The 25,807-nt window shown below is 36.6% G+C and overlaps 1 protein-coding gene across 3 annotated transcripts in view; it reads right to left on the reverse strand.

Annotated features, from left to right (window-relative positions):
- Window positions 1–25,807, reverse strand: part of PCGF3 (polycomb group ring finger 3) — a 43,118-nt gene that overhangs the window by 8,490 nt on the left and 8,821 nt on the right. Inside the window, exons 2-10 of one of the 3 annotated variants that reach the window (XM_021380510.1) lie at window positions 25,357–25,496; window positions 24,997–25,245; window positions 11,255–11,372; window positions 7,080–7,176; window positions 5,102–5,157; window positions 3,977–4,087; window positions 3,435–3,523; window positions 2,087–2,224; window positions 371–451 (exon numbers count right to left, since the gene is read on the reverse strand). In XM_021380510.1, the coding sequence (XP_021236185.1) occupies window positions 371–451; window positions 2,087–2,224; window positions 3,435–3,523; window positions 3,977–4,087; window positions 5,102–5,157; window positions 7,080–7,176; window positions 11,255–11,363 (681 nt within the window). In that variant the 5' untranslated portion in view covers window positions 11,364–11,372; window positions 24,997–25,245; window positions 25,357–25,496. Of the gene's footprint in view, window positions 1–370; window positions 452–2,086; window positions 2,225–3,434; window positions 3,524–3,976; window positions 4,088–5,101; window positions 5,158–7,079; window positions 7,177–11,254; window positions 11,373–16,189; window positions 16,233–24,996; window positions 25,246–25,356; window positions 25,497–25,807 lie in introns of all 3 variants that reach the window. The other 2 variants (XM_021380509.1, XM_021380511.1) reach the window with 2 other exon arrangements.

Consider the following 25,807-nt stretch of genomic DNA (forward strand, 5'->3'; position numbering starts at 1 on the left):
GGCTACTGGAAATAAGTGTTTTGAAAATTTCTGCCTTTGCTGCATCACAGTCCCCTTCCCCACCTACATGTACTACAATCAGCTTCACCTATCACAGCTAAAATTAATACTTTCTTGTGGCTTCCAATTAATTTGTCAGAGTCGATCACAGTTTGACAGCTGATGCAACATACCATTTTCCCTTGTCAGTTATATTTAATTTTATATTCCTTCACTTTTTTGGAAACAAATTTAATACTTACTGTTTTAAAATGCTGCATAAGATAGCTATGAGTTTGCAGTTATTGCTGTGTAACTGTGAGTGGCATGTATTTTAAAAACATTCTTAATCTAGATACTTTATGATTTATTTGATAGCACTATGTCATACCTTAAATCTCCATCTTGTAACAACTACAAACTTGAGCGTGTGGTCCTTGCCAAGAATCTCTTCATTGCATAATATGTCCAGCTGACAAAATGAAGAAGACAGTTAATTTGTTGAGACACAATCTGTAACACAACATGTTTCAAACAATACTACCAATGTTAGGCATGACTTTTTTTCTCCAAAGACCATGGAACTATTCATCTTGCAGTTACTCTGCAGACGAAAATATCTTATAGAAAGAAAACAATGTCTTCTCTCGACGTAAAGTACTGCACCTATCTCCAGAACATTGCATGAACTGGACTTAACTGTTTGATTTACCTTCCCAAGCAGTGCTAATGCCCTCTCCCCAAAAGCTTTACATCATTTTATTGGGCATTCTAAGAATCTAGCAATAACTCAGACCTTGAATAACTTACACTAAGCAAAGCCTACAAACTTAACACTTGCTACCACAAATCAATTACCTGGCACTAATACACTTATTGTATCACAATTTATACATCCTATAAGAAAGTGAGAGAGGTGACACAAGAAATTACAGTTTGTACCTTCATTAGGAAGGAAAATGGGCTGTTACATGAGAGACTACTGGCATGGAACAGAGGACTTAAACACAAAATCAAAGCTCTGCCTATAAAATAAAGCCTAATTAAAAGGAAAAAAAATCCCCTTTTGAAACATCGATGCTGCTGTTGGGCTCCAGCCAGACTTCAACTGATTATAAACCAGCTGAGGACGAGATAGAAGATGCTCCAGTTTTGTTTCAGGAAGCCTAGCTGAGTTTGGGGACATACTCCAACTAAAAGAGTGTGGTGTGAAGTTAGAGAAGCTAGAAGTCAAAAACAATACAGATACAAACCAGCTGCTGAGCAGTTTGAGTAGAAAGATGCTGACACTCCAGAACCGGAAAGCAAATGATCGAGATGAAAAGAGACTGTGAGCAAGACCCAGAGAAGTAGTAAACAGAGTCTGGATTACCATGTGTGCCTTAAGCATTAACTTGGAATCTGAAATGGGAGAAGTGTGAAGAATTTTCTTTCTTTTCGTACGCTTCACTGTAAGTTCTTTACAAGATTCCAAGTATTCCCTTGGAAAGGAAGGGTACAGCATTTTGCTTGTGGTAGGCAGCGACTTCACTGACAGTACAGAGAAGAACAAAATATTCATGTTGCTTTCCTTTAAGGTCAACATCAGTAATGCTTAATTATTTGTTACTGCCTGTCCTCTGCAGTGAATGCAAAACCTCTGCAAGGGCCATATATATACCTGAATATAACGTATGAAACAAAGCTCCTTGAAAAGTCTGTTTCAACGCATGTAGAAGCTCACAACGAAGCCTTTTGGTGCAAGTACGGACATGAAAAGATGCACTGCAAACTAACAGGCAAATCCTTCATAAACCCAAGAGAGAAAAAGAGCTACTTTTTAACACTTAGGATAAGGAGATGATGAAAGAAGGAAAACCTACAGGAAATAAGACCATAAATCCTAAACTGAAAGTGGAAAAAAAACTGTACTTGTAGACAAATAACTTAATGGTTTAAATTCATCTCCTTAGCTTACAAAAATGGTTATGCAGCATACAATTTAAGATACCGTGTTTGCTGCTGCTTTCAGAAAGTAAAATAAGATGTTGCTTCGAAAAAGAATGATCTCACACTTTCCCATAGGACTTTTTATGTGCAGAATTACTTCTAAAGATTAAAATATTACCTCATTAAAAGAAGAAAGGTTTAGCTTTTTGGCAATGAACTTCTTTAGATGCAGGACTGTTGCTTGTGCTGAACAGCGAATCCATTTTCGTTTTAATCCACGTAATTTGCTGCTATTGCATTCCAAGCAGATGCTTACCTTCAGGAAAAAGCAAGCAGTCAGGGTTGGCTGCAACAAGTTACTGCAGTCCTCTTTATGTATTCCATAAGCAGTTTGCATTAATACAACGAAGTGAAAAAGTATAGTACTAATATTCCTTAAACTGAAAAACATGTAGTCCAACTAAAGAGAACATTTCCTAACAACTTGTCATTTAGTGATAAGCATGCTTGATTAAAAATTCTTCTTTGAACTTTTCTTAATGATGGAAAAAGGATGCATCAGTGCATATTCACAGGCTGCCAATAGCTCATGAGGGCCCTACATCTAAAAAGAGTATGAAATATAATAAGAAAACAGTTTTCAATTCTTAACAATTGTTTCTACTGCAACTCCTTGCTTTTAATGCAACTGCTAAATCCAGAGAATTTCAATTTATGTTCGAAAGAAAACAGGAAGTTTAAAAAGAACAGATAAACATGATACAACATACTTTTAAAACTCTAAGAATTAGCTTCAAAATAAAGTTTATTCCATTTCTACGCATCAGTTCTCACTTTTCTCATCCAGCAATTTGTTACTTAGTTTAAGCTCTGTGATGATTCACTTTATGTGCTAAGAGGATCTAGTATTAGGTATAATCCCTTTGGAAGTTCTCTTGTTTTATAATTGAAAATTAATCCAAGTTAAATTTACACTGGAGACACATGAGAGAAAAATATAAAAGGTATATCCTGCTGGTATATCCTAACAGGAGATTTCACTTTCAAACTGCATTTACAACTTGATGGTGGACTTTCTGGTTTTCATAGTATTTTTATGGTATTGAACTACCACTGTCTAAGTATTAGAGATCTAAAACCAAATAAATATTAACAAAAGAGCACAAGGTTTTATTCATAATTACTGATACACATTCAGTTCAGTGTATCGGAATAACACTGAGATACACATTCATAAAGGGACCCAAATAACCTGAGTCTGTATTAAGTTGAAAGCCAATAAATGATTTGAAACTCAGTAAAATGTCAAAAACAGCAAATTTTAACAGAAGTGCCTTTAAAATATTCTCCAATTCTGCTATATCCCAAAGACTAACTCATGCTTACACAAAAACGGTGCAACACTGCATCTTGTTTTTGGCAAAGGACAGAAAATATAGCTTGAAACAGCTACTTTTCTTTGTTAATAGAACAAAGCCCTAAATCTAAAACACCAGACAAAAATAAAACATGACCTATGAGCCCACCTGTTCATCACTTCGGTGGTAGTCATTATCTTCTTCCTGTTTTTCCTCAGAAGTTTCTTTGTTTGCATTTTCATCTGTTTTAGTTTCACCTTAGATAAGAAAGCAGATATGTGGGATAACGCTCGTCAGCAGCTTCTAATGTTAACATGATTGGAACAGCAGAGTCCAGAACTGCGATACAGAATAACCTCCTAAATAGTAACTATTTGCTTAAGCAACACTAGTTGCCCACAGCCCACACATCAAAGAGCAGAAAAAGCATACAGCACAGCATTCAGTTCAACTGCTAGCACTGGAGGAGTTGCGTAGTTTCACTGAGTCCCCATGTAGGTACTACTCGGAGACTGCCTTCACCAAGACTGAAGGAGAAGCTGAAAAAAAAGGTTCCATGAACAAACAAGAGGCAAAATCACCCTACATGCACTGTGTTGTACAGCATGATGAAACATAAGAACCACCTGAACACATACCTCTGGCAGACCTGTTTGACAGTTATGAGCAGCACCCTACTCAATAAAGAATAAATAAATAAAAACATATACCGTTCCGATGGGAATCCAGATGCTGCTTTGCAGAACATGTCTCTCCTTTTACGTCTCCTGGAACTTCCATGCCCAGTTTGTGATAAAATTCCCTTTGCTTTTTCATTTCCGCTGTTACAAAAATCGTAAATATTAAACCCTGTAGTGAAGTTCTAATGCAATATTTCTGAAGTTATTCCAAATCCCTTCCTTTGCAGGTGGAACAAGCTTGCCAACAAGTAGTGGTGTTGTCAACACTTAATCCTCTATCTTTGCTATTGCATCAAGTCATGGCTGATCTTATTTGCCAGAGCCAGGATACTACGAAGTCATCTGTATAGCTACTATTACAACATTCTTATTAAAATGAGATAATTTTAAGTATTATGCCTTATTCTGAATCCCTCCCACAACATTTTTGTTGAACTACTGCTTTTGAATTTTTATTTACTGGTCTGATTTTCAATATGCTAGAAATAATTTTCATATAATCTACTTAAGCTTGCTTATCAATATCTGAGAAATCCTTTTTTCATCATAAGTGAATTAAGATATTCTATTTAAATGAGAGTTGTGACATAAATAAGACAAAAACATTACAGGGTAGTTACTGTAAAGAACTTGTTTATTTGAACAGATCCAGTCTCAAAGAGAATTATGAAAATATGAACTAAAAGCTACCTGCTAAGAAAGGACTCGCACAGTAGAGGAAAACTTCACTGAAACTGAACAGTATTACATTCTACCTCTGAGAATTCTGGAAATCTAGCATAATAGGTCTAAGTCTACAGTTTATAAAGAAAAAAATGATAGCTGCATTGTGCCAACATGTAAAAGCTGAACTAACGTTGTGGTTTAGGTAATACTACTTTTTGATTAAATATCCCATCTTGCGTTTCTTTTCCTCTCCATAAAATTACTGCCAGTATGGATATGAAGCTAAAACAACCTCAATAAAGAGAACAAATGAAAGAACAAATTTTCTGTCATATATTTTATTTCTCCTCACTCTCTCCTCCCTTCTGTTCTTCATTACTTGAAACTGTGAGGTTTTTCATTTGGTTGTGCGTTTTTTGGCTTGTTTTTTAACTGTTACAGAAGCACATGCAAAACTGTGTCTAAACAAAGGATCATACTACAGCTTACCTTCTTGGAGGCCTGGCACAAGTTTGTAAACAATATCTTGCATTGTTCTGTCATGACTATCAAGGGGGGAAAAAATAGAATCAGAAGTTTAACTCAACTATCTTGTTTCAAAACATTTGTGCTAAACAAGTCTCAGTGCTAAAATGATTTGAAAGCTCTAAATCTGTTAAAGAATAATTTCAATTCTCAAGTCAGTATTTATATAAAATAAGAGATGAGAGTAGTTAGAAAGGAATAAAGTAAAGGCTAAGACCGAAAGCCCACAGAAATTAGAGGAAGCATTAGGCTTTTCCCTTCAGCAACCAGGCACATATGTCACCAGTAATCTCAAAATTCCTTGAAACTTCAAGGTAAACATACTTTTAGTAGAAAAGAATCAAGGCTAGTATGCTTTTTATATCCACAGATTCACCTCTTACCTTCCTGGGTTATCCCTACTAGCATTACCAAAAATGAAAGAAAATAGCTCAAAAGAAAAAAAAAAAGAAAATTTGATTTTGCTCTTAAGCCATGCTTTTATCTTTGGATAATATGCCCCAAATGAAAGAAATGTAACAAACTCATGCATGGCAGGACTGGTTAGAATTCTAGACCTTAATAGCAAGCTCACAAATACAAAGCTCCATTTTAAACCATAAATTACTTACAATTTACCTGCAATTTCTAGATTAGTCTAAAATAAGTCACTGTCTGAAAGAAACATAGCATTATCCTAAATTCCAATTCATAAATAAAATCAGAAACAATCTAAGAATCTGTCTCAGCTGCTGCAAAGTCTACCTCAGTAGACCTTGCAATATGAAATCCCCGATCTGAATTAAATAAGAGAACAGGCTTATAAGAGTAGTCTCGTGTTTCACCTGACGTGCACTTCACAGCAGTGGAGATCAGTGAACAATTACAGAAACGCTAACAACTGGACAAGTGTAATGGATGATTATGTATCTCTTGAAGTAGGACTACATGAAGAACCAAAATATCATTAATCCTAAAATTAACGCAATTTCAAGCAATAGAAATCCCATTTACAATTGGCTTGGATTTTCAGGTGTCACATGGACATTTTTGGAGCACCTCCAAAAAGTGCTGAAGTATTCTTCAACAGAAATGAGTGAACCCACCATCACCCTGAGATCAGAAGTGAGCATTTAACATCATTAAGAATTGTAAAAGAGAAGACACGTTTGGTTTATATATTCTCCAGACACGGGAGATGAATACAAGTGAAGAATCCATGTTCTAAGAAATACAGTGAAATTTTTGACTAACAATTTTTTATTCCATAAATAAATAAGACAAAAGTAGGCATTTTAGTCTCAAAGGGGAAGTATTTTACAATAATTACAGGCAGAATACTTCCTTTTAAGTGTACTCAGTGACCAAAAACAACTTGTGAATTCCTTTCTATCTTTTCTCAATTTGATGCTCTGTTTCCTGGCCCCTTTTGGCACTGAAATCAAACTTCTAAGCCAAGGTATTGTATTCCTGTAGCTTTAGCGTAGTCGAAGATGCTGTCTTGAGTCACACTAATTCTTTCCTTCCTATTGGCACATACTTGTGCATTCGAAGCATACACTGATAATACCCAACATGTATGTATCAAATACTATCATACGTACATATGTACACATGTATTAGACACTAAAAATAGTTTTGTTGATTTAGTAAAAATATTATTTCTATAAATGCTTCATTTATGTAACTTCTATGATCCATTAAAACTTGCTCAAAAATTGAACTGTGAAGTTTGTACTTTGCATGTTCTTAAGCCTTAAAAATCCTAACAAATGCCAAGGAATTAAAAATTCATAGGAAAGTTAGAACTTGTATCTCTCCTCTTGTAATTTCATTCAACCTTACATTTAAATTTATAGCCTGCTGATCAGCACATGAGACAATTTAGGAAAAAGCTGTCGTGTATTAAAGAGTTTAAAACAGTCTAGAGCGAAATTAGTTGCATTTTTGCTCTCATACTTACCCAATATACTGCAATGGGTGGCTCTGGTGTATAACAATTCTGCACGTCGGACAGGTGTTGTTTTCTTCCAAATATTTCACCAGGCAGCTTCTACAGACTGATAATAAGGACATTCATAATTAAAAAGAAATAAAACAAGCATAATGAAAAACAAAAAAGCTTGTTTTTATATTGTCACAAATGCTTGTTACTGAAATACACATAAGGGCGATTTTTCCACCATAGAAGCATGTCTAACCATGCAGAATGCAGTTTTCAACATTTTTCACAAAGGCTCTTCATACAGGGAAGTTCTGCACTTAGAACTAAAGCACCTTTACCTAGACAGGGTCTGCCTAATACACCACACAACACACAATCCAACTCTGGAACTTACTAGAACAGCTATTTCTACCAGGTCAGCTTGCAGTATCCAGTTTGACAAATGATATTACAGGCACTGTATGCCACTAAGGTACTAAGCCAATTTGCTTTAACCGTGGCCACATACAGAAGTAAGGCATGCTGTGGAAATGAAACTAGAACAAAGAAATTATTTTAAGTAGTATTTTCTTTTTAAAAATAGAAAACTTTCCAAAACTGGATATTCAGTTGTTATTTCACTTCTAACTTTCACAGAGTACATGGCAGTTAAACTTCTGTCAGAAAAATAATTAAGTGGGGACAGATCTTCAGTATTCATAAGAAGTGTTGGCAAAAGCTGCAAAAGCAGCGCTCCATTATAGAGCTGCAGGCTGTTGAAACATTTTCCAGCTGCATATACATGCTCTTCTGCAGCTGGTTCAAAATAAACTATTTATTAAGAAACAGTATTGGTAATATATAGCACTACATGATTTCCTGACTCACTTGAAGTTCTAAATAAAACTCCAATTTGAAATGTAAGGAAAAAAAAAGCAAATTATCTTCTTCTTAAGCAGCACCAGTTCATTTAATCTTAGCTTTAATACACTCATTACACAAAAGTAAAAGAATTTCTGTAACTACAGTGCCATCTAGCTCTCAGACAGAATGATGGTACATTTCAATAAACAGCTGGTAATATCAAGAAAATTACACTGCAGCAAAGCAGGCATAAGGACGTTGTACTTCATATCATGTTTACACATTCATAGTGACAGTAACACTGCCGGTACAGGTTATGGTTATGCCAAGACTCATAGCTTTGAGCACAAAGCACAGATATTACATGGAAATATACAGTGGAATGCCACAGCAGTAATTCTGTTTTCCTATTTCAATCAATCTTCCGGTTTGGATGAAGTGTACACCAATTCCTTCTAAACTGTACTCAGTGTAGGTCAGCCTCGATACGGACAGGTTTATTAGTCCACACACAGCACCTAAATAAATGCAATTAGATAGCTTATCGAGAGTTCTGCAGTCTTCCAGAAGGTTTTTTTGTTTTGTTTTCTTCCCAAGGTCATGTTGGGATTAATAAACTCTCCTGAACCTGGAAGTCCTAGGAACACAGGACAGCTAATATGGGAAATATTCTAGAGTCCGAAACAATAGTATTACTAGAGAATTTCCATTAAGTGAGCTTTCTAAGTATCCCATCTTCATTTATCCAGATAGTTGGACACTGACTGTAGCCCTAAACTGAGCTGTATATTTTCTGCCTGCTTTTACAGTACACTTAAGCATATTGAAGAACGTGAACTAGAAAAGGAATAGGGAGGTTGTTTATTCATTTATTTGTGCAGCTTCACTCCTCTTGACAACTTCCATTCCATATCTAGTTCAACAAATAGGTGCTGTTCACCATCCCCACGAACTCACAGAATAACACCTTTTGTTTCTCATTTCAAAAAATCCTTCACGCATGAACACCAATGAATATCAAATTGAAAATATGAAAGTTTATAAAAACCTACATACATCTGACAACCTAGAACTCTGACCAAGAGAGAGAGGTACACTAGGGAAGATTTAATAATGAGTTACTACTACTGAATTTTTTATATACTGATTTAAGGGCCTGCCTGTCACCAGCAATCTAGAGACAGAGCAGAGAAACGAAGCTCAGAAGGAAGTGAAAAAGTGTGTTTTCCCTCAGAAAGATTCTCACCACAGGTTTCAAGTATTACCTTTACTGCTGAAGAGTCTATGAATGTCTGAAGGGAAGAATATGAAGAAAAATGAGATAACTGCATAGTTATGAGTAGAAGCAGAAAGAAAATTACAACTCAGCAGAGAGCTCATTATCTCAACAGGCAAGACAATTTCAGGGTAGATTTTGCAAGGATGCTTTCTCAGGAGTATGTATCATTAGGATTAGCACACATGACATAAATAATGCCAACTTGTAGAAAGTGGGGGTTTTTGGTTTGCTTTTAATACAAAGCTGTACCTCCTGTAAAACAAAAAATTCAATGCTACTGGATACACTTGGAGTAAGTATTCTGAAAATATAAACAGAAAAAAAAAAAGAGCAGTACAAACCACAGAATGGGTGAAAAAAAAAAGGCAGCAGAACCTAGCAAGAGGTATTCCCTGTTTTTGAAGAAAGCACTATGGATTAATAAAAAGTTACTTCATAAATGAACGTGAGAAATGGCGTAATTATGTCAGCAGAGAGAACGGGTTGTTTGTACTTGTAAAAGAAGAAACAAAGGACTCCCTAGCTTGAAGTCAGCCACATATCATAATACTGGTTTTATCTGTAATCTTGTTAATAGTAGTAGTTGAGTAAAAAATTAAGCAGAAGTCAAGCCTAAGGATCTTATTGTCTCACTACACTCCAGAAAGCACACTATGGAAATTATGATGTGAAGCACTAGCAGAAGGGACATGAGGATAAACAGAACAGCATGGAAGTATGACAAGAACAATAAACTTATTAGAACTGATAAACACAACTTCGGAATGAAATACAATGGAAAATGTAATCTTGGCAGCCAATTTATAAGTATACTAAGATTAACCTTTCCAGCAAATTTTAGGTGGTAAATAAAACAAGTTAAACAAAAACTTTCAGTGGAGATGAAGCCACTGCAATTAAATAATTAATTCCCTTTCAAGAAAGCTTAGGACCAGGAAGCTATTCAAACAACATACTAGTTTTATCAGAATAATATACTATGACAGATGCATTTTAAAATGCATGTGGTTTTTGAAGTTGCATGGCAAGTACTATTTAATAGACTAATACAGGTCTACTTGAACAAAACTAATGATGTTCTAAGCTCTCAGCAGACAAAACCAGACAAAGAGAAGGGCCCAGATTACATAAATGCGTTGGTAAACTGAAGGGATTCTGAAGACACAGCTCAAAAAACACTTTTTCTAAAACCTTGTAATATAAAATAAAGACATCTTTGTGGCAGCTGCAAAGGATATTTAATGCTACTACCATGAGTCTTTTGATAGGAAGGTTAATTCCTCAGATGATACCTACCTTGACAAAGGAAACTCTGAACCTGAACTGATTCAAGACAAACAACAGTCCTGGTTCTGCCACTTTGGACTAAATTCCTCCACAGAAGGAATGATTTCTGTTGAGTCTTTCTGGACCTATATTCATCACCATTTCTCAAACCTCATCACTCTTATATCCCATTATGTCAAAAATAAAGATACTGGGATGAATTCATAAGTTCAAGAGAAACTCTGGGTTTTTTTGTTTGTTTGTTTTGCTGTGGTTTTGTTTGTTTGTTTTAAATCTAAGGCTTTGTGATGTTCTAAGGGCTAACTCACTGATGTGAAACTAGAAATTCACAGTGCAACACAACAATCTCATTAAAATGTTCCAGAACAAAACCCTTTTTCTAGAGTACAACATAATATACTTATTCTTCATCAAACATATCTGCTCTCTTCATAGGGACAGGAGAGCAAGAGACATTTGGGAGGCTCCAGGCAGAGAAAATAAACTGCAACAACTGTCACGGAAGAGAAGACTATGTATACCACATTCTTTCAGCAGGATAATAGGCTGTATTTTTGAGTATGTACATTACTGCTTCTATATGGCTTCAAGTTTGTGCATTACACTTTTAGCATCTTCACTCACTTTGTAAAAAAAACAACATAATTAAAAAAAAAAAGTCTAGAAAAGCATGTATTGTTCTGGCTGCTGCACAATAGACTTCTGAATTCCAGCTTAAATTTGTTACATGTTGCACATCAAGCAAAAACACCAATCTCTTGAATGTAATTATAATCCTACTTACATGTATGTAAGCATTCTGTTACAGTGGTAGCATCAATCAGGTATCCATTGCACAGACGACAGGTTATATGGGCATTAATGTCCCAGAGCTTAATCTTTCTTGTTAGCATCTTTGGTCTCTGCAGAAAAGAAATCATACAGATACACAGTTGCAGTGATGAAGTAAAAGTGATTTGGTGATAAATTATTAAGTATTCTTCAGCTTAAAGATATGTTTACACAACTTAAGGCTCTCATACACTGCGTATGTATACACACATGCACGTACTCACACACACACACACAGAGCGATAGCACTAACTTTTAGAAAACTTCACAGAAACAGAAGATGTGAAATACTGGTGATTTCAAATTATTTCAAGTCAAAGTTTCACTAGCATAGAAAATGGTCTTTCTACCACACTGCTAATAAGCCCCTCACAGCCCACAGGACCTGGATTTAAAGTGAAATCCCATCACTCTGCTGATCTAAGCAATCACTAGTCACAGGAGAAATTTCACCCCCAAAAAAAGAGAAAATCCGCAGAACAATTATAAAGTATTTTTAAAACTGAGAATTCAAAAGAACTGGGTCTGATTTGGCATAGTATATTCAACTACACTTACGGCCTGCCTATATTCATTACATTTAAGCATAATTTTGAAGTCATCTCAGTAACAACTGAAAAATAAACCCAGAATTTCATTTTATTTCAATGGGGGTTAATAGAAGAAGAACATGTTACAATAGAAGAACACGTTACAAACTAAAATTGCCTCACTGGCAGAACTGCAGTTTGTCTTTTCACTCTTCAGAACAAAAGATAGCATAACCACCGTTAAACAGGCAAAATAAAAAACTAAAGCTTAAACAGCTCATTAACTTCTTTGGCAGCAACTTCAGTTACTCAGAGAAAACACTTCACAAAACCTATGACTTAAGAAGCACATTGTCACCTTTAAAAAAAATATATATATATATATCTTTATCTATATATGCATATATATACCCATATACACATATATCTCATTTTTCAAAATACACTCAGAAGAAGACTAAGAGAACTCTATTATCACCGTAATTTGACAGCATTAATTGAATTGCAGGCTAAACTGGCTTACAACTTAGTACATTTGCCTCCTGCACTGCAGATGTGACCACATTGCATTGTTCTCCATTACAATAAATTAACTGTCCATGGCTCATAAACACTAATAGTTTTCATCTAGTTTAGTGGGGAATACATTTCAGAATTGTTATGGTAACTCATTTTCCCCGAATTTCACACAGAAATATTTTAACAAGCTCGTCTTACCTTTAATTCAGTTTATCATATTTTTTTCCTTTGTTTATTGTAGTGGTATTAAGCAGAAAGGACAACACAACATAAAGCAAACCTTCATACCAATCTGATGTAAACTAGTGTTGATAAAGTACTTTGTGTTCCGTTATAACTTTGGAAAAGCACATAATTTACCACAAGCCCACGAAGTTCTGCATTGTCCTAAACAAAAAGGACTAAGAAGAGTTCTAGTACTCGTGCTTAAGTAACCAAACTTGTTTTATGGCATCTGAGATTCTTAATTAAGGTAGCAACTAGCTTCTTACAGAAGAATGAGAAGTGCTAACTCTAGTACCCAGACCCAAACATAGGTCAGAATCTATTCTAGGAACTTAATAACTTTTCTAAATCCTAATTTATAGATTTGTTCCTAACTATTTCAAAAACAGGTACATACTCAACACTTTCAAGCTAGTCTACGAGGTGTCCAGTTGAAGAAGCTACTGCATGAATCACTTAATGTTTCTAACACTCAGGGAAAAAGCTTTTTAACATCACTCTCACAAAGAGTTCAGGAGATGGGTTTGAATTACTATTCATGTTGAGAGCACTCTGAAAAACCTAATTCATGATGCACAAAAGAGAAGTTAAGCTACAAGGATACTTACAGAGGCATTACTAATACAACCCTACTCGTCTAGACAGGAATTCAGAAAGAAGCGTTCAGGATTACCGCAGACTGAATCCAGCCATTAAAGACGCAGAAGAGTCTTAGATGCGATAGTGAGAACTGAAGCAAAAAAATTATTTTCTAGTAGAAGCTCGACACAATCTTTTCTGGCACTACAGTAGAGACAAGCAATGTTATTACAGGATTCACATGATACAGCACTAGAAAAAACCTGCAGTGAATGGAGATCAATTGAGATGGGACATAATATTAAGAGAACAATGAACAAACCATACAGAGAAAAAGTAAAAATGCAACAAAAGGGCAATACAGTCAATTTTACCAGAAAAAAAGAAAATAAAGATGAAACATACTCCACTGACTGGATGGGAAACAAAACTATACCCTCCTTGGCAAGAGAAAAAATACATGTCCAATATAATATCCAAAGCAAGTCTATCTGGCAAATTCATGACCTGAAATGTTAAAGAAAGTTATGACCTGGTATGAAATCGTGTGATTTCAGAGCACAGACCAGAATCTGTACTTTTTAAACACCACTTTCAGAAACTAACAGCACTTTTTCACAGTTTAGCACTGCAAATATTAGGTTCCTGTAAAAATTTCTGCAGACAACAAATTCCTTACCTACATTTATTTTTAAAGAAGTCAAACCCAAACAAGGCAAATCTCTATGACACAGAGCTTCATTTGTTTTCCTACACAATTATCCTCTTAAATTGTAACATACTAGAGCAAGTAATCTCAAACTGAAAGAAATGTAGATATTTCCTGAGTCTCTTAATCTGTAGACTGAACAGTGACATTTGATGAAAAATTAAATTTTTTCACTCTTCACCTAGCAAACAAGCAAACATTAGAATCAAAATACAATCCTCCTCCCTCAAAACCTTGTTGCTGGAACAGAAGGAAGTCACAGTTATCAATCCTAGAATCTCAAAACATTCTGAACAATAGATGCTTCCTAATGATCAATCTGAACGTCATCTGCTTTTACAGGAAACATAAAACGCAGAGAAATGATCACTCAGCAGGCTACAAAGATTCACAGGATCATGCAGATTGGAAGTAACTTCCCAAAAGTTCCCACTTCGCACTCAGTGACACACTTAAATTGAATTACTCTTGGGCACAGTACTGCTGCACTCAACCAAGAACGGATACTCCACAGACTTCCTAGGCAATCTGTTCCAGGTTCAGATTATCCTCATTGGCAAAAAGAGCTCCAATTATTTCATGGCACTGAATGGTCCTGCGCTGTAATCTGTGTGCAATGCCTCTCATCCCAACAGTGTGCACCTCTGGTAACAGTGTGGTTCCATTTTCTTCATTACTGTCCATAAGCATGTGAAGATAGTAACACCATCTTCCCTTACTCTTAGCAAAAACAAAACTTAGGACCTTTGTAAGCACAGCATATAAAAGCAGCAACACACCAGTATCTCAGACAGTATCTGAAGAGACACTGTTAACCCAAATGTTTAGTACTTAGTACTGGGAAATATTTTTGAGTCAGGACAAAACTAATCGGATGTGTACTGCTTTAAAGAATTAGGAAAACTTCTGGAGTTTCAGAGACCTGAATCAATTCTTGAAAGAAGTCTTGTTTTAAAGTGTTGTGGTTTAACCTAGCAGGCAGCTAAACACCACAAAGCCATTCACTCACTATAATGAAAAGGAAGTAGAACTCACAGGATGAGATAAAAATTATTTATTAAAACAGAAAAGGAAGAGAGAAATAGCAGTAATTATAATTATGTGCATGCATAATTACATATATATATAAAACCAAGCAATGCACAAGCAATTGCTCACCACCCACCGATTGATCCCCAGCCAGACTCTAAGCAACAGCTGCCCCCTGGGCCAACTCTCCTCAGTTTTGTATTTTTTTCACATTATGTAATATGATATGGAACATCCCTTTGGCCAGTTCAGGTTGGTTCTGTCCCCACACAGCTCCCTGTGCCACCCCCAGTGCCCCCCAGCACCTCCACTGGCAGGGCAGTACAAGAAGCTCAAATACTGAAATGTCCTTGGCTCTGTGCAGCACTGCTCAGCAGTACCTGAAACATCATGGTCTTACCAACATTGCTTTTCTTCTAAAGCCAAAACACAGCATCATAGCTGACACTATGATGAAAATCAACTCTGTTCTAGCTGAAACAGGACACAAAAAAATGAAAATGATGAGGGCCCCAAAAAGACTGGGCTAGACCTATTTTCTCTGTGAAAGACTAACAAAGTCTGCTTTCCTAAAATATGCCACTGATGAATGCTGAAATGGATAAAAGAGCTATTCAAATCAATTTTGAAGAATTTGCTTTCCTAACAGCTGTATAACAATGAATTATTAATGAATTATTCAGAAACAGAATATCTACAATGGGGAGAGAAGAGGCAGTCTCTTTAAGCTCTGGAACATGGACTCCATGCAAGCAAAAAGTTCCAAACATCCTGCCAACGTGCCAAAATGATCACTTGAATCAAGAGTCATATTTCTTCATCTTAGTTCCAATTAACATTGTTTTACACCAGACTGTCAGATCACCGTCAGCCTCTGACTGCCTGGTAAGTACTACATCATGCCAGGAGGAAACACATGAAGACAATTACAAAGACATCTGCACTATACTCCTAATTAGAATAAATAAATATAAACAAAAATAAACACAATCAGGAGATGCTGGCAGTGAATATACACGTGTCAGTCAACTGGTTTTATTCACGTTGTGTTTCATCCACTAAGGCAGCTTCCTATTAAGATGATCAGGCAGTGTATTACAGATCTCTCCAGCAAAACTGTGTCACCAACAAGATGCGGCCAAATGCCCCTGAGCTCACCCTTCAGAGAGATTTCAGCACTGAAAACCAGTATTAATGCAAGTTCAAAGAGAGGATAAGCAAAGAAACTCCTTATAAGTTTGGCCTTATCATTAATATATATACTAGTCAGGAACATTTGGGCCTACATGAGGCATACCTCTCAAACCAGCATTTCTTTTCAGAGTTTGCCATCCAGAGACCTGAAAAGACAGAAAAATAGTCTGAAAGTTAACATCCAAAATTCCTCAAAATCCAGCTGCCACGTAGAAATACTTAGTTCACCAAATGCAACTAGAGGTTCCTACATTAATTTAAGATAACAGCAGGGTGGGGGGCATGTGATTTGTACATGATTAAAAAAGCAGGAAAAGTCAGTCAGAATTAGAAAGATGGAAAAGGAACTTCAAAAGAAGAAGATGTCAGTCTCCTATGAAAGGCCACAGTTACCATGGGAAACTCAAAAATCCAGCTAGTCCTATTGCCATGTGAGGGCAAAATCTAGAGAAACACATTGTCTTCACAAATGACAGAAGGAAAAACAACCAGCAAACAAAAAGATCCTTGATCCACAACTTCTGGCCTACTTAATGATCAGTTTGGAAAAAAAAAAAAAAAAAGAAAGAAAAAAAAGAAAAAAAAATTGGATTGGTGATCCACAGCCAGATAAGAATTATTGTCAGCTTTCAACTTATATTTACAACTGATCTGTAATATGTAAAAATACCGTAGAGGAAATACTTTTTAATCCAGAATCTCTGTGATTTTATTTTGGAAAATATCTAGAAAAAAGTGTTTGTATCACCTTTCAGAGAGAGGATAATCTCATACATATCTCACAGTATGAGAAAAGAAGTCAATTTTTCTTATGAATTATTTACACAAGGAAAACTCAGATGTTAAGAGACAGGTAATGAGTACTACTGCTTCCATCCTCTTGTTCCACAAATCAAAGCACAGCCTGCAGTTGCTGATTTTACTGTGACACCGCCAATTACAAATACCATGACACAAAATATTTATGGTAGTATTAGGCACGAATGTCAACACAAAACAAATAAAAAACTCTTCACAATTGTACCATGAGGTGATTTTACTGCATCCAGAGAAAAATTTACTGCTAACTGAAAAAAAGGGAAATGCTGAATCAGATGCTCTTTCATTGGAACCCACAAAAAAGATCTTCACAGAGAATGTAAGATGCCTCATATGGACAGAAAGAGAAACAAAGAGGTACCTGCTGCAAGATTTACTCCTGCAGCACAATGTGGAGAACAGAGCAGCCAACTACACAGCTGCTAAAGATGGAGTTAGAGGTTTAACACCAGTCTAAGAGCACGCCGCAGCATAAACCTGTGAGCAATGCGGTCTTCCAAAGAAACTGCCACGCATCCTCCCTCACTGCTGCTAGGAGAAGACAAGGTCACACTTAAGATGAGCTGGAAGAAGAAAGTAGTACTTTAAGTGGTAAGGAAAGTGCCAACAGTCAAGTTTGTCCTAGAACTCCACCATACGCTTCCTGTTCTGGTAGCATAACGACAGAGATGCACTACAAATGCCTAATACAGAGAAAATCAATACATTTAGAAACACTCATTGAGAACTGGGAAAGTGGACTCATTTGCTGATCCTGCACACTGACACATTAGAACAGAGCATTGCTATTCCAGAATGATTTTATTTAAAGGTTTCTTCAAACTGCTACTACTGTTCGTAATAACTTGACAGACTATCTAACTGTAATTCTCATTTGTACCACTCAGCATTGTAAGGCAAAACAGGCAGTTGCCCTAACCAGGTACTAATCCAGAACTGAAGTGAATGCCTGAAGGATTCACAAATAATTACAACATCACTCTATTTTACAGGATAAGCATTTTCTTTTTCTTCTGCTGAAATATAGCATAATGTTACTTCATTAAAAAGCAGAAAAAGCAGTGCTCACAGTGGAGAGAGCCTGAGGAGAAGCAGCTGTATGCGGCAGATGCTGCTAATTTTTCAGAATAATTACTGAAAGGCATAAGGGTTATATAACACTGGAAGCAGAAAGAAAACAATGGCAGGTATACCTCAATTCACAAGGACTATGGCATTAAAGTGAAAGTCACAGCTCCAAGAACAAAATATTAAAATGAAGGAACTTTGTGCAGACCCAAAACTCAATATAGCAAATAAATTTTTCTAATCAGGATCTAAGTCTGCAGTACCTTTGTAGTAATTGCATGCAGATGAAAGACAGTAGACAAAAAAATATATATCTATATGGCTATCACTTAAATTTTAGAAAACAAAACAAAACACCTGTTTAATATTAACTATCTTCCACTTCTGCAAATGTTTTCATCACAGGACAGGATATTTTATGAGTCAGACACATTTTGCAGGAGAACAGGCACGGTCAAAGAACTACTGTAAAAGCCTACACAGGGCTCTGGAGAAAAACAGGGCTACTACCTCAGGTAAACAACTTCAGATGTGGGACACCTTTCTTCAGGGAATGGAAGGACAAAGTAAACAGAATATTTGTAGATCTTTTGACTTCGGATATCACTCATTTGCTTCAACTGTTTTCAGGTTTTATTATTCTTGAGTATTTAATGTCAAACAATTTATCAGCCACTTAGAACAGTAATTTCAAATATACTGGAAGTGAGAAGGTTCTCAGTTTAGCAAAACACGGAAAGAGTAGAAAAGAGTCTTCCAAACTGAGTTGTAAAATATTGTAAACTTGAACAAAATTATTTGTGTTGTGTTTTCTTAGCACTATTTAACAAAAGAACCTACCAGAAACAAATATTTTTGTTGAGCAGGATGAAATATGGCCCAGTGCTTACATTTGCTTTAGCAAGCCAACTTATGATAAATAGCTGATCAGAAGCCTTTTTATTACTTCATCCACTAAATTATATGTTAAAGTAGCAAATGTGTACAAGTATTCTCTTTAGTATAATGCCAGAAATTCCTCACATCTCCTGGCAAGTCATTTTTCCTATTTTTAGAAATATATCAGCACCAGCAGATGGCACTATTACCCTAACTTCATAGAGCAGGTCTTCCGCTACTAGCTTCAACACTGAGGATGTAAAACAAGAGTGCCCAACTGCATTGAGCAAACAGGAATTGTCTTGGGCCGCAAATAAAATTTACAGTTAATGTATATAAGTAAGAAAACTTACTTCTTTGTGTTTTTTACTAAAATGTAAAAAATAAAAAAGAGAAAGCTACAAAACCATAAAACTAATGGGATACTGCTTTTGTGATACTAATGCATCAGTGTCTGGTACAGTGGAAGTAGCCACAATTCTTAGTGAGCTCTCAAGGTGTTCATCAGAGATTTTTAGTGAAATATTACTCTTTCTGTGCTTCATCCTCGACAATAATTGTTTAGAAATGTGTGTACTACCAAAAAGTGATGACATTACTAAGGCATGACTGCAAAGCGAGGGATATTTTTCTCTGTTAAAACAGGTCTCAGGAAAGTCTAGTAAAGAGACATGACCAAATTTTTCTTCAAGTTGAATGTCTGACTGCAACTCTATACGTTCAATTTTAAAAATTAAAGGCAATGTACTCATGTCAACTGAAAATGGAGTCACAAATATATCAAAAGTATTTATGACTTTTTGGAAATCTTGAAACCTATTCTCAAATTCCTTGGTCAAAATAGAAAGGAGGGATGCATATTTTTTGCTGTTCACAGGACTGGGTTTAGCTAACGCCATGTATGAAATTATCTGCCATAACTTAAGCTTGTCATAATTCAAGTTTTATTTCAAACACTGTTATGATTGGAAAGATAGCACAGATGAGTTGATTTTCACCTTGAAGACATATGTTTAGCACATTTAAAGGAGCAGTCAAATCCACCAAAAATGCTAAATCTGTGAGACATTTTTCATGTTCATATTCTGGCACAAGATTCCCTTCTGATTCCAAAAAGGACTTTATTTCAATTTGCAAATCATTAAATTTATTTGTATTTTATACTGACTTAACCACCTTCCTTCAGAAAAGTAAATGGGTATCCACATAATCAACATCCATACTTCTAAGGAACTCCTGGAATTGGCGATGCTTCAGCCCATTGGATTTTATGAAATTCACAGCTTTGATGATGATCTGCATGACATTACCAATTTTTAAGGCTTCTGCATATAAATTTTCATGGTATACGATGCAGTGATATTTCATCAAATGTGAGTTGCCAGTGGCAATTGCATCTTCTTCTATTAATTTTACTAGTCCCTCTCTTTTTCCCAGCCATCAGTGAGGCACCATCAGTAGCTATACCAGATATGTTGACAGGTTGAAAAAAATCGTTTTAACTTATTTTTTTACTGCTTCATACAAATCAAGCTATTGTGTCTTTTAATGGCACTGAAGAAGCCATTTCTTCAGTACCTCTAATGAAAATGGCAAGTTGAGCTGTATCTGTAGGATCAGTACTTTCATCTATAACCAAAACAAAAAACTTGAAATTAACAGATTTACTCTCCAAATTTCTTTCAACAAATGTTCTGTTTTTCAGTTCACCTGGCTACAGTCTGGTGACACAGTGATTTTAGAAAGATACATTTTGTTTTGTTTTTTTTTTTATCAGGACACATTGCATCTGCCACGCTTTCCATACACTGCTTAATAAACTTACCAACAGTAAATGGTTTTTATTTTTTTGCTATCGGATTTGCTACCACATCACTAGTTTTTAATAATAGAGTCTGTTAGAGTTTTATCTTTTCTTAAAAAGATTTTGTTGAGATGACAGACTTTTTTTCCAGTTCCACTATTCTGTCTTTATGAAGCATTCCTTGATAACACATTGCATTTGGCAGCATGTTTCTGCAAATAATGTCTTCCTAAACTGTAATCTTTGAAAACTGACACAATTTTCTTGCAAATTAAGCATAGTGCCACATTATTTGTCTTGACAAAAAAGTACTCATCTGTCCATTTTTCCTTGAACACTCTTCCTTCATCCATGATTTTTCTTTTTCTGGGGTTGTGTTTTCTTTTGTGATGCCATTAGGCAGGTGGAAATATTAGTATCGGCAATCACTGCGTTTACTCAACAAACGGCAGAAGCGCGTGTCACACACATGGGTTTCAGTGTGACTGAGTGATTGCAACAGGCACAAGAAGAAGAGTCAGCACTGCACTGCACTCTCCCCACATCCCAGGGCTAGGCCAGGCCGTGCAGTGAGGAAGAGTCACTGCCATAATGACGCAGGGCAGGGAGCATGGGCCGCAGTGTGAGCTGTGCCGAGCTGCACATGGCCTGCAGGCTGCTGGTTGGACATGCCTGAAATAAAGCAAGCATATAAAAACCAGCCAGCCTTACAGACCTGTTGTTTCTGCTTTTCCAAAATAAAGAACTATTGATCACAAATGAAGTATGCAGTTTATGCTGAGCAACTTACTGGAGTAACATATAAACTATCTGACAGGTCAAAAGTCTAGAGTTTCAGTAGAAATTGAACTATATGTTTCTCAGCATCTTGAAGATAAAAATGGCCTGCAAGAATAGGATGTTACTCGCTTCAGTTTTCTGAGTATTTGCCTCGCTGCTATGCTACCACCAAACGACAAAAACTGATACGCAATTGATCATAGAGAATGATTTTAAATGATTTGATACTCCTCCATTACAATACTTCCTCAAGAAAAGCCACTTCTCACCCACTTTTAGCAATAGGTTCTTTCTTCTCTTAAAAGATTCAAGAGTGAGGACAGATAAGGATATAAAACTGTTACAGAGTGTCTAAAAGAGAGCTATGAAGATGGCAAACCCTTCCCTTGCCTTTGGCTCATCCCCAAAACATCCTTTAAGTCCTGTGCAACCTCAAAATGCTCTTTCCCCATGTCTTACATGTCCCATACCCTTGTGTGGCAGCTTTCCCTACGCCCTCAGACCAAAAAGCGCTCCAGCATTGCCTCATGGCGATAGGTGTCATGTCTGGTCAGAGTGGCTGATGGCTTTTCAGGGGCAGCCCTGGCTAGACACTGTCAGAACACCCTAACCTTAGTTCCTCACTTGCTACTGTGTCCCTCTGATCACCTGGGCTTGTGAGGATGGGTTCTGACAGGCTGATGGATTCCACAGCAGGCCCTGAAGTAGTTAGGAAGGGTATAATTCACCCTTCTTTCTCCTTGGTCTTGTGACTGTGCAGATGAGCTGTACCACAGAACCTAACAGATCTTAAGTATGTTCATAAAAGCAAAGTAATGCTGTTCTATAAAGGATAATACTGAAACTGAGGGTGTAGAACACAGGATGGACCCTCACTAAGTACTGATCTTCCAAGAAGTTATTTCCAAGGTGTCCAAGGATTCTTCACAGCAAGTAGTAGTTTCTCTGCACAAGACCTATCATTACAAAACATTCCACTGAGCAGTATGAAATACTTATTCCTCCTTAGTCTCTCACAGCTATGTTTATGAAGCACATGAATGCTAAACCAAATTCAAGTCCTAGCAGTTAAGCATATACCTGAGTTACAGTTCAGAAATGAGAGGAAAAACAAAGTTTAACCAGCTAACTATTCCAATTACACACCTCTGAGGGCACATAATTATTAGATAATCCACACTCTCAATTATTGTTTTAGGGAATAAACACGAAGAAAAGTTTCTCTGCTGTAAGGGTGACAGAGTACTGGAGCAAGCTGCCCAGAGATTATGGTGACTTCTTCTCTAGAGAGTCAAAACCTACCTGGATGCATTCCTGCACAACCTGCTCTATCTGACTCTACTGGAACAAAGCAGGTCATAGAATCACAGAATGGCTTAGGCTGGAAGGGACCCCAAGGATCATCAAGTTCCAAATGCCCTGCCACAGACAGGGTCACCAGTCTCCAGATCTGGTACAAGATCAGGTCAGACTAGCTGTTCTTCAGACGTCCCTTCCAACCTCAAACTGAGTGTTTATGTGGTGTGTATGTGACTTGCCCACCCACAACTAGGTTGACAGCTCGACTTCATCTAACACAACGTTCTCCACAATTTCAATTTGAAACCAACTGCAGTCAAATCTCTGTTCCTTCATAATCACTACTTCAAAACAGAGGCTTATGTTAGTTTCACTTACAAGATATAAAGATATATTTTCAGAATTTCATTAAAAGACCAGAAAGCTATTGTGCTAGTTTTCTTTGCAAAAGCAAGTGTCAATAGCTAGTTTTGTTTTTAAACATTTCAGTACTTCAGAGGTTTAGGTAGGGTTTTGTTTTTAAGACATTTCACTGTTCCCTAATCGATCAGAAACCTTCCTTAGAAAATGTAATTTTCCAAGTTACTAAGTTCCTAAGGCAAGTTCCTAATTTCTTCCCAGAAGCTAAAATTATCTGACATTTCTGTCAGAAATACAGTTTCAAAATATTTTGTGTACAGAAGACATCCACAAAGAGTCATATAAGTAAATAAAATAAAGCGGAAAAATAAGAACTACAATAGAACCTAAACCTTTAGCCTACTAGCACTGAAATAATAGTTCTTAAAGAGAACTAGCAAAAAGAATGACAACAAAACTCATTTTGTAGTCAGCAAGTAAAAGACCCTTCAAGACAGATATCCAGAAACTTTCAATTAATGTATAGACATTAGTAGCTCTATAAAAATAGGGAAGAAACAAAACCACTTCATGAGCCCAGTCTTAAACTGGATGTGTGAGTCTATCATTTCAACAGCAAACCTGCTCTTTTTTCTTTTTTCTTTTTTTTTTTCCTCCCATCTGTAGTCCTGTTTCCATAACTGCATGTGTGAAATGTTTTTCCTGTAAATCCCTGCAATGACAACAAGCTATGCCTGAATACTTCAGAGGTAAAACTGCCTCTGTGGAATAAGCACAAGTTGATCTTCAAAATTACTCCCAATATTTTAGTTGTTGGTTTTATTCTAGACACATTTTTAAGTCAGAAATTCTTACTATTCATTAATCATTTCACATTACTCTTAATTTTAAACTATTAAGATATAATCAAGAATCAAAGAGTAGCAGGTGACTATAAAAACCAAAGTATGATTAATGTGAGCTTTAACTAACTTGCTTGAAAGAATCATGATTTAAATTTTCTAAAATAACATGACATACACTCTTGCTAATGTCAGCCATTAGGTAATTATTAAAAAAAAGGGGGAAAAAGATAACATCACATCATCTTCTGGAAAGTATTTTCTAGAGTGGCTGGTTTATTCACTTCTTTGATCTTGTATACTCAAGAATAGAATACTCTTTGGTCTTTTCTGAGGAGACTTGACTAACAGGTTAAAGGGAAACGACTTGGGGTGTAGTCACACCATTACTAATAGTTGCACTGAGATGGCTAAAGAAGTGTACACTCTATAGTGAAACACATTTGCTTTTTACACATTTGTCTCAAAGAATCACATAATCATAGGTGTTGAAACGGACCTCTGGAGATCATCCAGTCCAACCCCCTGTTAAAGCAGGCTCCCTACAGCAGGTTGCACAGGAAAGCATCCAGGCAGGTTTTGAGTATCTCCAGAGACAGAGAATCCACAGCCTCTCCAGGCAGCCTGTTCCAGTGCTCTGTCACCTTCACTGTAAAGATTTTCCTCATATTCAGACAGAACATCAAATGCTCCAGTTTGTGCCTACTGCCACTTCCCCTGTTGCTGGACACAACTAAAACGAGCCTGGCCCCATCCACCTGACTCCTGCCCTTCAGATATTTATAAGCATTGATAAGATCCCCCGTCAGCCTTCTTCAGGCTGAACAGCTGCAGGTCTCTCAGCCTTTCCTCATACGGGAGCTGCTCCACGTCCCTCATAATCTTTGTGGCACTTCACTGGACTCTCTCCAGAAGTTTCCTGTCCTTGCTGAACTGGGGAGCCCAGAACTGGACACAGTACTGCAAATGTGGCCTCACCAAGGCAGAGCAGAGGGACAGGATCACCTCCCTCGACCTGCTGGCCATGTTCTGCTTGATGCAGACCATTGGTCTTCCTACCTGCAAGGTCACTCTGCTGGATCACGTTTATCTTGGTGTCCACCAAGACCACCAGACACTTGTCTGCATAGCTGCCTTCCAGTTGGGTGGCCTCAAGCAGGACTGGTTCCTGGGGCCATTTCTCTCCAGGTGCGGGACTTCACCACTTCCCCTTGTTGAACTCTACGAGGTTCTTCTCCAGCTTGTCCAAGTCTCTCTGGATGGCAGCACACCCCTCTGGTTTATCCATCACTCCCCCAGATCCCACTGCTAGTAAATTACATGTAGAAAGTAATACAAATGTTTGAGATGCAGTAAAATAATAATCAGGACATAGAACTGAAGCTACCTATTTAATCTTTATTCACCTGACATACTTACCATGCTTCATGGTACAATCAGAGACGAAGCTGTTTCTTACTTTTCCATAAAACATTGTTTTTGATTACACCAAATGAATTACACCCTGGTATAAGTTGTCAACACAACAAAGATGACAATCTAAGTTTCTGCCATGCATTCTATTATAAAAACACACAAGAGAAAAAAATAAGGACTTCAAGTAAGGTAGAAGAAAAGGCAATACTGTTGAAGACAAGTTAATGACAAAAAACTGAATTCTGTACCCTTTCACGCAAACTTCAGTAATGCGTTTTTCATTTCACTTTATAGAGAGGAAAATGGAACAAACATCACTACATCTCAACTGCTGTACTAATTAACAGTTTTTGAAAATTCACAAAATATTAAGTACCATAAAAATGTTACTATTGCAGAAGAATAGTATTCACATTCAATTTCAGTTCACCAACTTTAAATCTTTCTTTTACAA

The sequence above is a fragment of the Numida meleagris genome, chromosome Z (genome assembly GCF_002078875.1).
Source record: "Numida meleagris isolate 19003 breed g44 Domestic line chromosome Z, NumMel1.0, whole genome shotgun sequence".
Classification (NCBI taxonomy): Eukaryota; Metazoa; Chordata; class Aves; order Galliformes; family Numididae; genus Numida; species Numida meleagris.